The sequence below is a fragment of the Sceloporus undulatus genome, chromosome 6, assembly GCF_019175285.1.
Source record: "Sceloporus undulatus isolate JIND9_A2432 ecotype Alabama chromosome 6, SceUnd_v1.1, whole genome shotgun sequence".
Taxonomy (NCBI): Eukaryota; Metazoa; Chordata; class Lepidosauria; order Squamata; family Phrynosomatidae; genus Sceloporus; species Sceloporus undulatus.
The window spans coordinates 69476508-69490874 of record NC_056527.1 but is presented as its reverse complement, the minus strand read 5'-3'; the positions used below and the strand labels follow the sequence as shown (position 1 = coordinate 69490874).

The window sequence follows — 14367 nt, the reverse complement described above, 5'->3', positions numbered from 1 at the left end:
ATGGGAAACCTCGTCAAAGGCCTTACTGAAATCAAGATATACTATATCCATAGCATCTACCAAGCTGGTAATTTTATCAAAGAAAGAGATTAGATTTGTCTGGCATGACTTGTTTCTCTGAAACCCATGTTGACTTTTTGTGATTATGGCATTGCCTTCTAGATGTTCACAGACTCTCTGTTTAATGATCTGCTCCAGAATCTTTCCTGGTATTGATGTCAGACTAACTGGATGATAATTGTTGGGGTCCTCTTTTTCCCCCTTTTTGAAGATGGGGACAACGTTTGCCCTCCTCCAGTCTGCTGGGATTTCTCCTGTTTTCCAGGAGTTTTCGAATATGATTGCCAATGGCTCCGATATTACATTTGCCAGTTTTTTTAGTACCCTTGGATGTAGTTCATCTGGTCCTGGAGACTTATATCCATTTAGATTAACAAGGTATTCCTCTACTATCTCTTCCATGATTGATGTCCTGGATCTCTTCACTGGTGTAAATATCTTTGACACATAGTGCTATTCCTCCTCCTTTCCTGTTTGGCCTATTTCTCTTAAAAAGGTTATACCCCTCTATTTCCACATTCCAATCATGAGACTCATCCCACCAGGTTTCGGTGATGCCTATTATATCATATTTGCTTTGTTGTACTAGGAGTTCAAGTTCATCTTGCTTATTTCCCATGCTCTGTGCATTAGTGTAGAGACATCGCAGACCATGGGTCCGATTTACTTGCTGCTTGTGCAAGTTTTTTTGCCTCCCACTGTTGGGTCCTTGCACTTTTTTTCTTGTTTCCTCTATGTCTGTTTTACTATTTTCTCCAGCCCTTTCGCCTTCCTTAATATTGTCTCCCTTCCCCATGGAACTCAGTTTAAAGCCCTCCTGATCAAGTTCTTGAGACTATTGGCAAAAACATTTCTTCCAACTGGTGTGAGATGCAACCCGTCTGTTGCAAGAAGTCCCTCCTTATGGAACTGCAGCCCATGATCAAAGAATCCAAATTGTTCTCGGTGGCACCATCTGCGGAGCCAGTTGTTCACATTTGCTATTTTCTTCTCCCTTCCTGGATCATGCCCTTCAACTGGCAGAAGAGACGAGATGTCAACCTGTGCATCCATTCCTTTCAGCTTCCTACCAAGCGCCTCGTAATCCCTTTTGATGTTCTGAAGGCTGTGTCTTGCAGTATCATTGGTTCCCACGTGGACCAAAAGGAAAGGGGTATTTGTCAGTAGGCTTGACCAGTCTTGTCAGCCTCTCTGTCACATCACGGATTTTTGCACCTGGAAGACAACACATCTCTCAAGACATCTTGTCAGGCCTAGAAATCATTGCTTCTGTACCCCTCAGCAAGGAGTCCCCCACTACGACCACACGCCTCCTACGAGGTTTAGCAGCGGCTGTTCCCTTGGGTGGGACTCTCAGGCTTGTCTGCTCTGTCCCTGAAGTCTGTCCATGCTGCTCTTCTTCATCCTCCTTGATAAGGGAAAGAGCTTCGAATTGATTCTCTAGCTGCAAGCTCCCCGAACAATTCCTTCTTGGCTTACTTCTCTTTGTGACATTCCTCCAGCTGTCTGCCTCCTGTGTATGTGAAGTGACCTCTTCGGTTCCAGCATCTTCCTCTGCGTGGTATTCATCCAGGCTTGTTAGTTCTGGTGTGTGTGGGTGTGTGTTTGTGTGTGTGTGTGTGGAGGTCAGTGCTTCTGGGGTAGTTTGCCTTTCACCAGGAGATAGTTCCTTTTTTGTTTTGTTTTTTGAAGAGTTAAAGAGTTTTAAAGAATTAAAGTACACTGACCCATGGATTGAATCAAACCAGATTTTTAAAGTCAATTTTTTTTGGCTAAAATTTCTAGACTTAAGTGTATATACTAACAACTTTTGCATTAGTGTAGAAAATTTCACTCCTATTCAAATATGACATTTATACAACATAAAAGTTCCTGCGAATTATTTTTGATTGTAATAGTCATATAAGAAAAGTGAATTTATATCTTATGTCTTTTTCTAACATTCTAGGGCTATTTATTAGTCTGTCTTTGGGCTGCCAGGTGAAATAAGGGACAGGGTACCTGTCCATTTAATGGCTATGTAGAAAAGAGAATTTCAGCAGACTGCTCAAGCAGTTGTCGAAGAAGACAAACTTATAAGATTGCATGTTAACCATTTGTAATAACTCTTCCCACATTTTGCCTTTAAGCATAGAAATGACTTCCAGGTGTACTCCCTTGAGAGGGAACAGAAAAGGAAGAAAGATGTCACACGAAAGCCAATATTTAAGAACAGTCATGCTATGGAAATTAGAAAAAAAAATAAGAGTGATAGCGAGGAAGCAAAGAAAAGAAAAGGAAATGAAAAAATTTCCTTGATGGAGCCTACCTCTATTTCTATCCTTGCAGATATTTTACTTTCTTGAGCATATATTTCAATGGTTTCTGAAGCACATTTAGAATATTTCATTTAGAATAAAAGACAGTTTTCTCAGTGAAATGCTGTTTGTGATATAAAACATATTTATCTATGCAACCTTATGTATTTCTTTAACCCTATTGTCATTTACTCCAAGACAGGAAAAAAGTATGGAAGCAAAGCTCTATGAGGAACAGTGACAGAGTTCGTTATGTTGAGGCTGGAGAAGAGAAGACAAAGAGGTGATAGAAACACCTCAAATATGCAGGGCTATTTAGTTCCTCCAAGGTTGTATCGAATCTGTAAATGGAGCACATGGAATGAGTTTTCCCCCCCTGCTGCTCCAGAGAGTAGTAATTGAATCTATTGACCAAAACAGAACAAAACAAAACAAACAAACAAAAACAAACAAAAACCCCACCAACTAAAAACTTCCAAATGGTAAATTCTGTTCAACGGTGTAACAGATTTCCTTGGAAAGTGGTGGATCCATCTTCATTGTCAGTTTTTAGGTAATGACTACATGGCCATCTGTCAGGGATATTTTACCTTTGGATTCCTGTATTGCAGAGCTGCAATAGAAAACCCATGGGGTCCCTTTCAATGGTACCATTCTATATTTCTGTGATACTATGCATCATTAATAGCATTAACATTATTTTATCATCCATAAGAGCTACAGCTATTTACCTGGAGAGTTAATTCCTTTCTTATCCGTGTGATGTTAATGCTGTGTGGTTGGCCATTTGAAACATTCCTGTGATCTACATTGATATTATATGGCTCTTTTGTTCCTCCAAGGTTGTATCGAATCTGTAAATTTCCTATATGGATGAACATTCAATAGATTAGTTTAAGATCAATTTTAATCACATTTAAGAACAGAGATTTTAAAAGGAACCAGATCAAAAACTGAAATTACCAGCAAAAGCTGCATATATAGTTGAAAACTGACTTCCAGTTAAATATAAAAGAAAACAAGCAAGTTTTAAAAAGTCATATAAACAATAACAACAGCAGGAGCAGCATCAAAACAATGACATGGGATGGGGGTTGCTATAGAGAAAGCTCTTTCTCTGATGTTTTCCAAGATTACAGATGTTTAGGTGACCCAACCTATTGATCTCAATGCACGTTCCTTTAAATAACTTCATCCCAAACTTAGGTGAATGTATCTTGTTTAGTTAAGCTGCAGCTAACTTGCAGTTGTTGCATATGAGATTTGGAATGTGTCTTGGGTAGTGATTTAGGAGATTATCACACAAGCTTTTATCCTGTCATTTTCCTGACAGGGTAAATGTGCATTTAACTTTAAAGATGGGTCTTTCTGCATTCACCTGTCTGTTGCTCATCTGCAATCTGAGCAAATCCCCTGCTTAAAAAGCCATGGGACAAGCATGGGTTACATGAAGGCTGCAGACGGGTGAATGTGGTAAGACCCATCTTTAAAGTTAAATATGCACTTATCCCATTGGGAAAATGATGGGAGCTGCATAAATAACATAATTCTTGTAAAAATCAAGGAAAGACAAATCACTTACCAGAGGGATTCACCAGCACAGCCATGTAGTCCTGGGAGTATGAACTGATGTACAGAAGGATACAGGGAGCTTTGTTAGTGCTGAAGCTAAAACTGAGCCCTTCTTTATTTAGGCTGAGATCTGGCATAGTGTTCTCTGGTTCTTTTGAGCTTAAAAGAGTCCGGCTACCTGAGTCCTTCATATTGTTCCCTGCATTTGTAAAATTATATCGCAGCCACATTCCTTCTTCAAAAAATGCTCCAACATCTGGGGAAGGGGAAGAGAAAAAGTGATATTCTTCAATAGAAATGTTCACTACTCATAAACTTCTTATCAAAAGCATTTTTTCCTTTTTCATGTACTTGACTATTAAGTCTCAGTTTATTAAAAATATGGACTTGTCTGGATGCAATGCTCCTGATTTCATAAACAATAGTATATGAAGATAGGAGCAAATGTTGGCCATGTGTTTTCCACTCCACCTTACAGCATGGGCTTACATGCTGATAATGCTGAAATGGGGAATTCTGGTTTAAACAAACGAAGATATGAAGCTGGGAACTTTATGTTTGCATCTACATAATGGCTTGGAAACTATGTAGCAACATTCTCAAAACTGATCCTTCAAAGGGGTGTGATGCTGGTACCTTGAATTTAGCAATAGTTTCGAATTAACCATATGAGGCTTCGGAAGAATTTAATTGTTTTAATTGTAAATGTAATTGTAAAGAAAATGAAAAAGTGGAGCAAGATTAATACACATTTTGATGAGATTCCTTCACAATGTTTTGTTAAATCTAATGCTAGAGTCATTTTTATGGCTTGCTATTATTTATCTTCAGTTTTTGAGAAACTGAATTAATATGGCTAGAAGTGTCCCTGATGGAATCTCATAAAACAACTATTCATTCTTTCGTTTCAAAGCTTACCTTGACAGATTTATATCTGTCATTCCACAGGAGGAACACTAAATCTCCTCCAAAATACTAACATAAAAAGCAATTCTATTTTACACCTTTGTTCTCTCTTACATCCACTTTTAACTGATAATGAAAATCTCAAACTTACATGTTGATCCATGGGACATGCTACTTTGGCTTTGACCCCATTTTATGTTTCAACAGTATTTTGTTCATAACATGGCACTTTTCAGGGCACGACTGGTTTGCTACCGACTGCTTCCTTACAGAGGTTTCCCCAACTGTTCTTTCCCTTAAAATATGAACAAATCTTGATGGGCTGCCCCAAATTCTGAGCAGGGTGTTCATTAGGGTAATCAATCAACCAAGGCCTTATGAAGTATGAGTTAGGGTATGTTTATACAGCCACAGATGCTGGCGAAACGTCAGGAAGAAAATCTAGAACATGGCCACATAGCCCGAAAAACCCACAAAACCCCAAAAAAGCTGGCTTCTGTACGATATTGGAAGCATTAGATGATGCATGCCCCGAAGACATGTGGAAGATGTGCCAAAGGTTACGTAACCAAGCTGAGAGCTTTCGCAGATGACATGGTTATATACCTAGCGGAACAAGAGTTGTTGAATGTGTTAAAAGAATATGGTCAATATTTTGGATTTAAAATCAATAAGGATAAAACAAAAGTACTAACTATGAACGTGACGCACAATGAGAGAGAACTATTTAGGATGAGATCAGATTTAAAAATGGAAACCAAAGTGAAATATTTGGGAGTACAAATTACATCCAAAAATTCAGATTTATTTAGAAATAAGTACGAAGTGGTATGGAAAAGTATCAAGACAAAATTAAAGAATTGGAATAATCTACACCTATCCTTGTTAGGCTGTATTTCAGTAATCAAGATGTATGTTCTACCAAAAATTTTATTTCTTTTTCAGGCCATTCCAATAATAATTAATGACATCCCTTACAAAAACTGGCAGCAAGATATTAAAAATTTCATTTGGGCAGAGAGAAAGCCGAGAATTAAGACTAAAGTCTTACAGGATGATGTAAGCAGGGGAGAACTTGGCCTACCTAATTTAAAACTTTATTTTCATGCTTGCGCTTTGGATTGGAAAAAGGAGTGGCTGAAGTTAACTGATAGAAAATTACTAGCTCTGGAGGGTATAGATAATGTGTATGGCTGGCATGCCTACTTATACTATGATAAAGGTAAAGATAATGGGGATTTTAAAAATCATTGTATAAGGAATGCTTTATGGAAAATATGGGAGAAATATAAGATGAGAATAAACAGAAGGCTACTACTAAGTCTATCACCAAATGAAGCTCTATACAGAAATGAAGAAATGTTACAAAACAAATGGATAACTTATAAGGAGCTATTGAAATTGAATGGAACAAATTTAAGACTCAAAACAATAGAACTAAAAATGAAGGTATAAGATGCAATTGATTTATGTACATGAGAATTAGGGAAAGATTTATGTTAGATTATAAAAATATTGGTATTATGACAATCAAAACCAGCTTAGAGAAGGTATTGTTGAGAGACTTGGACCATCTGGTCGCAAAAATTTATAAAATCCTGCTAGGATGGGAAATGAAAGAGGAGCAGGTAAAATATTATATGGTCAGATGGGCACAGGATCTGGGAGAAACAATATATATGGAAGAATGGGAAGGGATCTGGAAGAAGAAAATAAAACATACATTAAACTACAATATGAGAGAAAATGTTTATAAGATGTTGCACAGATGGCACTTTACGCCGGCCAAATTAGCAAAGATTTAAAAAAAAATAACAAAAATCAGTGCTGGAAGTGTACAAAAGAGAAGGAAACTTTTCTCCACATGTGGTGGTCCTGTTCTATAGCCCAAAGTTTCTGGTCCCAAATACATATGGCCTTACAGGAGATCTTACAAAAAGAAGCTAGGAAGGACCCTAAAATATTTCTTTTAGGAATAATGGATGAAGTATTAGAAAAAGCCTGTGGCAAGAAAATGTTTTATCTTTTAGTTGCGGCCAGAACACTTTATGCATCTATGTGGAAAGCTGTAAAATACCCTCAATATTGGAATGGTATGAGAAAATATTAGATCTCATCGAAATGGACAAACTGACAAGTTTGTTGAGAAATAGATCAGATGATAACTTTAATAAAGACTGGTCGACAGTGATGAATATAATAAATAATAAATTACTACGGAAAGAAAACTCAAAATAAGATAAGCAGTTTTGTGAAAACTCCAGTAAAGAGGACTCAAAGGTGTGGGATATATATATTCATTTCCTTTCCTTTTGTGCTACAATAATGATATTAAATGGAAAGTTAGAGATATAAACTATAAGTTAAGCTAAGTGAAAAGGAAATAAATCTTAGGTAAAGATAATAAGACAAATCTAGGAAATTTTAAGATAGGCACTATGAAGTCTGAAATAGTATATGTATTATTTTGTTGTTTATTTGTATATATATGTCTCATTGTATGTTTTTTGCATATGATTGTGTGTTTGTTATGTATGATAATATATGTCTTAAAAATAAAAAAGTAGGAAAAAAAGAATTTGATGGAAAAGTAGAGTTGGATGTCATCAGCAACTTGGTGGCATCGAATTCAAAGCCACCAATGTTACCTGGCTCTCCAGTGACAAAAATTATTCCAGGAGCAGACCCAGAATGTTCCTTCAAAGGGAATACAACCCCATCCACATCAAGTAAACACCCTCTAGGACCTGGGAAATAACATTGCATATAATACTTTTCTCATTAAGATTCAGTTCCCATTTATTTGTGCTCATCCAGCTCATGATTGTGTCCATACACTATTTCATTTTTAAATTTTTTTAAATTTCTATTTAAAAAAGACATACATGCTTATAACATTCTACAATAACATTATTCAGCTAACTAACTAACATAATGTGCTACCTAACACCTCTACTAAACATACCCACATATATACATATTTACATACAAACATAAAAAGGATACTATATATTTTTCATAGCATGCTTATTTATTATCATTGTTATTGTTCCCTTTATTATCTTTTCTCTATTATATTCCCATTCCCATATTTTATACTCTTATCAAGAAGAATAGGGGAGTATAGAGGCATATATTTATATTCTCAAACCTCAAAAATTAAATCATTTTAAGTTCTATTCCTTCACCCTTTAATCAAAGTTCCATCCTTTTGTTATACTGTAAACTTTAAGACAGTTCCAATCATTTTCAGTTGATTTTCTGTCTCCCTCCTCGAACCCTATTTTGGAACCATCGAAAGTCTGCTGTGACGAGTTTAACAACTTCTTTGTGGATAAAATATCTTGGCTAAGGGCTGATCTCGACGCCAGTATTTTGTGTTGGTTATTACGTATAAAGCCCTAAATGGCTTGGGCCCAGGGTACTTGGAGGACCGCCTCTCCCCGTACAATTTGTCCCGCACTCTCAGGTCGGTTGGGAAGCATTTGTTGAGGGTCTCGAAGACGAGATATACATCGACCTCACAAAGGGCATTCTCCATCTCAGCCCCGCAGATCTGGAACACCCTCCCCGACGAGCTCCGTTCTGTCACCTCCCTAGACCTTTTTAGAAAAAAACTCAAGACTTTTCTTTTTTCAACAAGCTTTCCCCCATGTATCCTGATATTGTTTTCCCTCGATATGCACATTGTTTTATCCAGCTAGTTTGTATTGAGTTATAATAGTTGTATGGTTTTAATAGTTTTTAATTGTAATTTTAGTAGTTTTATCATTTGATTATGATTGTAATATGTTACGTTTTATTTTGAATTGATTTGTTTTGTTCTGTTTTACACCGCTTTGATCTATTTTGGAAAAGCAGTCTATAAATAAACTGTATTATTATTATTATTATTATTATTATTATTATTATTATTATTTCTTTCATAACAGAGGTTAAAATGTCCAAATCCATTGCTTCTCTCAACTTTAGAAACCATTCTTCTTCTGAAGGTACATTTTCTTTTTTCAAATATTTTGCATATAATATCCTTGCTGAGGTAACCCTATATAATATAATACGTGTTTCTTTTTTATCAATTCTTAGCTTGTGTATCATATACAGCATTCTTTCCCAATATCTTTTGGCTTTAGGACATTTCCACCATTGATGGAAAAATGGTCCTTCTGGTTTGTGACATTTCTAGCATTTTATGTCACCTGTGTTATATATCGCATTCAATTTAAAGGGTGTCATGTACCATCTATACATCATCTTAAGAAAATTTTCTTTATATTCTTGACACAAAGTAAATTTATTTGTAGTTTTCCAGGTTTTTTCCCATGTTTCTAATTCTATAGGTTCTCCTATGTCTTGTGCCCATTTCACCATAACATGTTTCACATTCTCTTTCTCCAAATTTCTGGTTTTTAGGATTTTGTAATATTTGGATATATGCTTTTCCTCTTTATCTATAAATATTTTGTCTAATTTGTTATTTTCTCTCGTAAATCCTATTAATCTTATATCTTTTGTGAATTGTTCTAATAATTGATTGTATGTAAACCATTGAATATTTATTCCTTCACTTTTTAATTGTCCTTGTCTTAATAGCGTAGCTTTTCTCTTTCCCTTGTACTATCAAGTCTTTATATTTTATCCAATGTTCTTCTTTTTCTTTTAATCTGTATTGGAATGCCTCTTGTGGCGAGACCCACATCGGTATTTCTTTATAGAATTGTTTCTTAATTTTTAACCAAATGTTTAGAAGTGATCTTCTGATAAAGTGATGTTGGAAATCTTTATTATGTTTAATTTTATCGTACTACAAAAATGCGTGCTATCCGAATCTCATATTGCTACTTTCCAGCATGAGTACTCTTGTGTTATCCAAATTTACCCATTTTTCTATCCATTGTAGACATGAGGCGAAATAGTACAATTTAAGATTCGGTAATGCAAACCCTCCTTTTTTTTATCTTCAGTTAACAATTTCCATCTAATTCTTGCTCTTTTTCCTTCCCATATAAAATTAGTTAATTCTTTTTGCCACTTATCAAATATTTTTTCGTCTGATATAATTGGTAGATTCTGAAACATATACATTAGTTTTGGTAGTACATGCATTTTAATAATTGCTATTCTCCATGATAATGATATATTCCATCAGTTCCTCATTTGTTAGCAATGATTGTGTGGCAATGAAAAGATCTATTCTAGAAAAAGAATTGTGTGCGTCCGAATAGAAAGTATAGTTCCTTGCTTGGTTGTACTTATATCTCCAAATGTCAATCGTGTTATATTCTTTCAACAGTGCAAAGAAAGATTTGGGTAATTTTCCCTGATTTTTTTCTTATTTGTTTACCTGAATTTGAGATTCTATCTAAGTCTGGTTGGATTACTCCATTAAAGTTGCCAGGTAGTAAAATTTTGTCATATTCTGTATTTTTAAATTCTTTATTTATTATTGTAAAGTATTTTTCTCTGTTTTCCAATGGGGCATATATCCCCACTACCAGAACTGTAAGATTTTTAGGTTTAACTTCCACTGCCAGATATGTGCTGTCTTTATCTTTAAATATTTCTTTTGTGCTGTATTTTTTGTTTACATATATAGCTACTCCTTTTTTCTTGGTATTTGTAGTTGATGTAAAACACTGTCCTAATTTGGGGTTTCTTAAATATTTGATTTCTTTGTTCCTCATTTTAATTTCTTGAATACAAATGATGTCTCCTTTTAATTTTTCTAGTTGGTGGAATATTATGCTTCTTTTGTAGTTTGAATTTATTCCTTTTACATTCCATGATAAAATATTTATCACCATTTCCCCAGATTATGTTGTTTTTTCTTCTTGCTATTATTATTTTATTTTATTTAGTTCTGTTATTATTATTATTATTATTATTATTATTATTAATTTTTACACCCCTTCTGCCCCTTTATTTATTTATTTCCAACTTTATTTATCTTTACCACTATCTTGGTCTGTAATGTCCCCTTATTGTTCTTTATTAATTCCTTCTTCTGCCTCTTCGCCTCTGTCTATTTCTTCGTTTCCATCTTTTCCTGGTCCCATGATTTCTTCTTCTTCAGATCTATGACTTGGCGAGTTATTTCTTATATTTTCTTCTTCCTTTTTTTTCCTCCTTGGTTCTTTCTTTCTTCTTCCTTTTTCTTTTCGCCATGTCGATTTGCTTTCCATTCTCTTACTTTAAATGTCTTTTTTCTGCCATCTTCTTTATTTTCTCTTCTTAATTTTTGTTCCATTTCATTAGCTTTTTCAATATTATCAATTCTGTATCTTTTCTGTTTGTAAGTGAAGGATAGTCCTTCAGTCCTCTCCCATTTGTAGTCTATACCCAACATCTTCAATATTTAGACCAAAGGTTTATATTTTTGTCTTTTTATCATTATTTGTGGTGGTATATCCTTGAAAATTTTTACTCTAATGTCTTCAATTTTAAGTTGATCTTCATAACTTCTTTGAATAACCAGGTCTCTTCTTTTAGTATATGTGAAACAAATTACCATATCTCTTGGAATCCCTCTGTCCTTTGCCTGTCTTGAATTAATCCTGAAGATTTTGTCTATCTCCATTTCAGTTTTTTCTATAGAGCATCCAATGTATTCTGCGAGAGATGATAATATTCGTTCAATAAAATTTTCGTTATCTTCCTCTCAAATTCCTCACATTTTAATGCATGTATCTCTATAACATAATTCGTTTATCCAGTCTCTCAAATGTAGTTGGTCTTGTCTTTGTTTCAATTCTTTTACCTCTATTTCAATGTTGGTTGTTTTTTCTTTTATCTTTTCTACTTGTGTTTTTGTTATGTCCAGAGTCATTTTATCCATCTTTTTACCAATATTTTCGAGTTCTTTTTTCAAGTCCCTCCTCATCTCCACTACAGTTTCTTAAATTTCATCTCTTGTCTCTTGACTCATTTCTCTCAAGTCTTCTTTAATCTCTTGTCTCAATTCTTTCATTTCTTGTCTTATATTTCTAATTTCCTCTAATAACAACATATTAGGGTCAATTGTTCTTATTGTATCTTCTGTTGATCCTCTTCTATGTTGTGATTGTTGAAACTGAGTTTGTACTACTCCTTTTTTGAAAGTTGCCATGCTTTCAATCTGTTCAAGCTTATCAATAAATATTTATTGTTAATATTTAAGTATCTCTTAATCGTAAATCCTTATTCCCCAATGAATGATAACCTTACTTTACACTTCAATTCCCATCTTTGTCCAACATACATTTCAATTTCACTTTGTTAACCTTCAATTCCCAACTCTTAATCCACAAATACCTACTGTAATTATTGTTCTATTTTCTATCACAATTCTCAATTCTCAGTATTAATTTTCTAACAATTATCCTTCACCAATTCTATGATATTCCTCTTCCAAGGTAGAAAAGTTTAACTATACTGTTCTTGTTATTGCTATTATCAGAAAGGGGAAAAAATAATCCCTAAATATTCTGTCACTTTAAATACTTTCAAAATACTATAGTAAAGTTTACAGTAGTAATGCTAGGTATTGTTCACATTCCCAAACTAAAATTACAGAGACCAAGATAATCTTCTCCCCCCCCCCAACAGTATTATTTTCCTGACAGGTTTTTATTACACAAAATAGTCCACCTGCTTGCGAACTTATTCTAGGCTTATTAGAACATAAGAGCTTTTATGCTTAAATTTCACATTTGTTATTTCTAAAGTTGGTCCTTGTACTTTTCTACCTTGGTTTTATCCTCTAATACAGGGGTTCCCAATCTGGGAGTCGCGACCCCTTTGGGGGTTGCTCGACCCTTTCTTGGGGGTCCCCAGGTTGAGATTCCCCTCCTCCCTTTTTCCCCGCTGGTGCCAGTGGACACCGTTAGGAGAAGGGGCCAGGGCCACCTCATCCTCTTCCCTTCTCTCCGCGGGTGCCTTCCAAGGCACCCACAAGGAGAAGGGGAAAGGGCCGGGGCCGCCGCTGCCTCGCCTCTTCTCCCCACGGGTACCTCCGAAGACACCTGCAAGTAGAAGGGGTCAAGGATGGGACTGAAAGTCCCAGTGGCCTTTGCGGCCAGAAGTCCCGCCCCTTCTTCGCCAGTGGCCTCCCTGATTGGCTGGGAGGCCAGGTAGGGGCAGGACTTCTGGCCGCAAAGCCTGCTGGGGCTTGTAGGCGGTCAAAAGTCCCGCCCGTACCTGGACTCCCAACCAATGAGGGAGGTCACGGGCGGGACTTTTGCCCACAATGGGGGTTTCAGCCCAACAAAGGTTGGGAACCGCTGCTCTAATAGAACAACCTTAATATACCTAAACAATCCTCAGCATTTCTTAACTTATTCTATGTATATGAAATATATTTTAAGAGAAATTCTGTATTGTTAGTTTCTTACTATGTCTTTTCCACTTTCTTTTCTTCGTTGTATTGCTCTGGTGTTCATTAAGTTTTTATTTTCCTCTTTCTCTTAGGTCTTTTTCTTCTTCACTCCACTTTGTCTGTATTTCAAAAATTTCTACTTATAGTTCATAATATTAACTGTTCTTTGTCAGTATATTGAAAATATTCAAATAATCTGTTGTGTTTTTTGTAAATTTGAACAGTTCCCAGTCCTTTCCTCTATTTTTTTCCATCTATAGTTTCATGTCCTTTCTTATTTCTCCACTATGTCCCTTTAGTCTTAATTCTTCCCCAACTCTAGTCCTTACTCAATATGTTTCTCTTGGTTTCTTCCACCTCCGCGTCCTCACTTGGTTCCCTCCACGTCTGCTCCCAGCTCTTCTCAGTCTTTGACTTCGCGTCTCGCTTGCTCTAAACCTTCAGCTCCGCGTCCTCTTTTGATTCCTTCCGTGTCTACTCCCAGCTCCCTTCAGTCTTTGGCTCCATGTCTCGCCCACTCTGGTCTTTTAGCTCCATGTTCTCTCTTGGTCCTCTCTGCATTAGCTTCCAGCTCTCCTCAGTCTTTAGCTCTGCGCCTCGCCCACTCTAGTCTTTCAGCTCTGCGTCCTCTCTTGGTTCCCTTCGCGTCTGCTCCCAACTCTCCTTGGTATTTGGCTCTGCGCCTCGCCCGCTCTGGTCCTTCAGCTCCGCGTTCTTTCTTTGTTCCCTCCGCGTCTGCTCCCAAGTCTGGATTCTTAATTCCGTCTTCTTTCCGCTCCCAGCGTCTTCTCCTAGTTCACCTCCAACTCTTCAATCTCTTTCCCTACTCTCAACTTGCTTTTATTCTCTTTTTTCCTCTCCATGCCTTCCCTTCGACTATTCCTTAGAATCTCTGGCCAACGCCCAGCTCTCCTCCACGTTTTTATTATCTCCTCTCCTCTTCTCTCTCTCTCTCTCTTTCTTTTTCTTTACTTATAATTATTATTAAGTTTTAATTTCCATACAGGAACAAAATGTAAAGGAAATCCCAAGTAAGGTGACTATTATTCTTATTGGTTTGTTCTTCCTACTTGATTTCCACTTAATTTAAAGTGCTGGCTGTTGCTATGCCAATTATACAGCTACAAAAGTGGGTGGCTCAGCTCTTCGGTCTCCGTGTCTTCTCAGTCCTGGGACCTG

General features: G+C 36.2%; 2 protein-coding genes across 4 annotated transcripts in view; both read right to left on the bottom strand.

Moving 5' to 3' along the window:
* CNTNAP2 (contactin associated protein 2) overlaps positions 1-14367 on the bottom strand; it is a 1400287-nt gene that overhangs the window by 80083 nt on the left and 1305837 nt on the right. The window contains exons 19-20 of the mRNA XM_042471198.1: positions 3940-4185; positions 3089-3222 (exon numbers count right to left, since the gene is read on the bottom strand). Of these exons, the coding sequence (XP_042327132.1) occupies positions 3089-3222; positions 3940-4185 (380 nt within the window). The remainder of the gene's footprint in view (positions 1-3088; positions 3223-3939; positions 4186-14367) is intronic.
* The window catches only part of PIGA (phosphatidylinositol glycan anchor biosynthesis class A), a 579723-nt gene that overhangs the window by 440514 nt on the left and 124842 nt on the right, over positions 1-14367 (bottom strand). The window lies entirely within an intron of this gene.